General features: G+C 45.3%; 1 protein-coding gene across 1 annotated transcript; it reads right to left on the bottom strand.

The window, feature by feature from the left end:
- Positions 1-255: 255 nt before the first annotated feature.
- On the bottom strand, positions 256-2,247 carry LOC137046061 (zona pellucida sperm-binding protein 3-like). Its single transcript, XM_067423115.1, has 8 exons — positions 1,688-2,247; positions 1,388-1,506; positions 1,210-1,313; positions 956-1,133; positions 727-844; positions 561-643; positions 397-488; positions 256-326 (listed from the first exon to the last, which is right to left on the bottom strand). The coding sequence occupies exons 1-8, from the start codon at positions 2,234-2,236 to the stop codon at positions 256-258; spliced, it is 1,314 nt and encodes a 437-aa protein (XP_067279216.1). The 5' UTR covers positions 2,237-2,247.
- Between the last annotated feature and the right edge of the window lie 607 nt (positions 2,248-2,854).

Below are 2,854 nucleotides of genomic sequence, written 5' to 3'. Positions count from 1 at the left end.
AAACAGTGTCAAGCAGCCGCTCTGGAGAAGCTGCGCAGAAAGCACCAGTCAGCTGCTCGAGCCACTTACAGCACTTTGGAATTGGCATGATCTCACGTCAGACAATTTCTACCCAGAATGCACTGGTAAAGTAAGCCACTGATCAGTCTGTGCTTTGCTGCATGAAGTTGAACAAGCCTTTTGAGAGCACAGAAATATGATAGGGAGAACAAAGAAATATAACAAGTCAGATACAAGCAAGAATTGATGTCAGCTTTATTGAGGAACTTTCTTTTGCCCTTGAACCACCACAGGACCAAGTGTAGCCTTGCCTTCCCACTGAACACCTAGAGAGAGGAGAGCCAGGTTAGAGCAGTTAAAACGTCAAACGCAACCTTAAGAGCAAAAGTTACTAACCTCCATAGGGAGAAGCAGCAATTCCACCATCAGGACCACATGTTGAGTCACAGCAACCACAAACTTGGTCATTTCCATCAGCAGCAAACCACCTGAACCAAGACAAAGACACCACCTTCAACATGAGCAAAGTCAGCTTTAAAATAAGATAAAGTGCAACGTACCCATTGGCGAATGAACAGGATTTGTGCTGAGCATCACTGGGTGCAGAAGCAATAGTTGCCTTCACAACACATGTTATGTAGATCTGCAAGGGATGACAGACACGTCAGAAAACCAAAGAAGATGGGAAGAGAAGTCGAATTAACTCATGATATGCGTAGTACATACAGAAGGACTGGAGCTCTCCTGGAACACGAACGCCTCCAGCTGGATCTGGACCTTGTCAACCTGGGACCGAGGCATGAAGCGGGAGCTGGAAGCTGTAGCCTTGGCATCCACAAAGCACCTGAAGACAAAGAGCAACTCAACTATAGAGAAAGTGAGCAACTAGACCCTAGCCATGACTGGTTAAAAAGCAACCAAAACTGTCCTATAGCATCAAGGGCCATGACCTTACCCATGATTCTCAATGAAGGAATATCTCGGAAGGGAGTTCACATCAGGCCCTTGAGTGGCCACACAGCTGTCCACAAACACACGCAGAGGCACATGATTGTACTGCTTCACAGATGCCTCAATGTTAATAATGCCACCCAGGAAATAGAGGGATGAAGGTCTCTGACTGGACCAATCATCTGCAGAGAAAGAGGGAACATTTTAGAAAAATAAAATGTAAATCCTTATTCTTGTTTATCAAAAACCTGTACCAACCCATCATAAGCTTCAGGGAAAACACCAAGACTTCTTCACCAACCTTCGTTGAGGCATAAGGGACCCATGTTGGCCTCAAGGCATCACTGCTTACATTCTGAAGCCTGTGGTTCATTAAAGGACCCATTAAGTGGGCTCCCCGTTGCACGAGGGGAAGAGAAAGTCACAGACCACTTACCTTTGATAGTGGCATTGAACACCAACAACTGCACCCTCGACCCGGGTAATCGGAGTACCTGCAAGAGCCTCAGGGGTGTAGGTAAGAGAGAAGGTGTAGACAAGCTCATCCTCATTCATCTGGAAGAGATTGAAGTAGTTAAAACAACTGTTCCTCACTAAGATGATTGGGTGAACCACCCTTTTAAGAAAGGTTTATACCAGCTGCCCTGGCATTGCAAATACAACAGCCATGTGAACTGACACTCCTTGAGGACTTTGGATATCCTCAACTAGAATAAACAGATTCAGGAGTACTTACCATCTGCACGCTGTTGCAGTCCTGTAACTCATACTCAAAGATAAGCACCTTAGACTGAGAGTCCTGACCAACAACAGGACAGCCGCCTAAAGACAGGCCAGTTGGCTGGATCAAATGACCATTGCTAAACAAGTCCTGCTGGACCTCTACAAGAACCCGGTTCTCTCCGCATTGAACCGCTACGCTGCTGGGAGTCACGGGTTGCCTCAACTGGAAGTTCACCGCCAACTCGCTCTGCACCTCGGGAACAATGGGATACTTCCAATCCAAAGGCTTCACTGGACCCTGCAACAGCTGCTTCTCCTGAAGGCCAAAAGGCTCCTGTGCAAGGCCTCCGGAGGAAGAACCCAAAGGACTCTGAAACTGAGAAGACACTTGCAAAGTGTTCCAGTGCCCTGGAGGAGAAAGGGCAGGACTTCTGGAAGCTGGATCTGATTTTGGCCCCATGCTTCTTGGACTTTGACTGTATCTCAAACTTCCCCATGCATTAGGCAGATCAAATGCAACAATCACAACCACCACTAAGACACCTTTCAGAAACTCCATCATAGCAAACTTTGACACAAATGCCACAACACACACCAGTGCTTGGCTTGGCCATTTTGTACAGCATTGAGTGAAGGTGGCTCCTCCCCTTTTAGTTTAATTGATTACCTTTGATTCTCCTCTGGACCTGTAGAGTTTATCCATCTCTGGCACCCACAGCTCTGCGGTTTGTATGTCTGCGTTTACACTGGCACAAAAAAATCAGATTTGTTTTCCTCACATCTAACCCAGATCAAAATTTGTTGCATGCATATAAACGCAAATATATATATATATATATATATATATTTTGCATCCATTCTGAGCCACTCCCAGATGTGTTTTTAAATCAGATACATATCCAATATCTGGACATCTGACCAACGTCTAAATATGAATATCTTATTCCCATTGGCAGTCCAAGCCACCACAAGGCCAGAGTAACACATTTGGCCACAAAGATAGCTTTTTATGTCGTATTATGAAGCAGATGTGCCTGTATAAGCTCACATTAAAATTACTGCTATTATCCGGTCTATCCGTTGTCAGATTGAGCTGCAAACATCCATGACAGATTTTAACTTACCCAAACAGGAAAATAATCATGGCCACCCGACATGAATTTTCCGGCAAGGAGCCAAA

The sequence above is a fragment of the Pseudorasbora parva genome, chromosome 18 (genome assembly GCF_024679245.1).
Source record: "Pseudorasbora parva isolate DD20220531a chromosome 18, ASM2467924v1, whole genome shotgun sequence".
Taxonomy (NCBI): Eukaryota; Metazoa; Chordata; class Actinopteri; order Cypriniformes; family Gobionidae; genus Pseudorasbora; species Pseudorasbora parva.
Note: the sequence above shows the minus strand (reverse complement) of the source record. Positions and strands in the feature narration are given on the sequence as shown.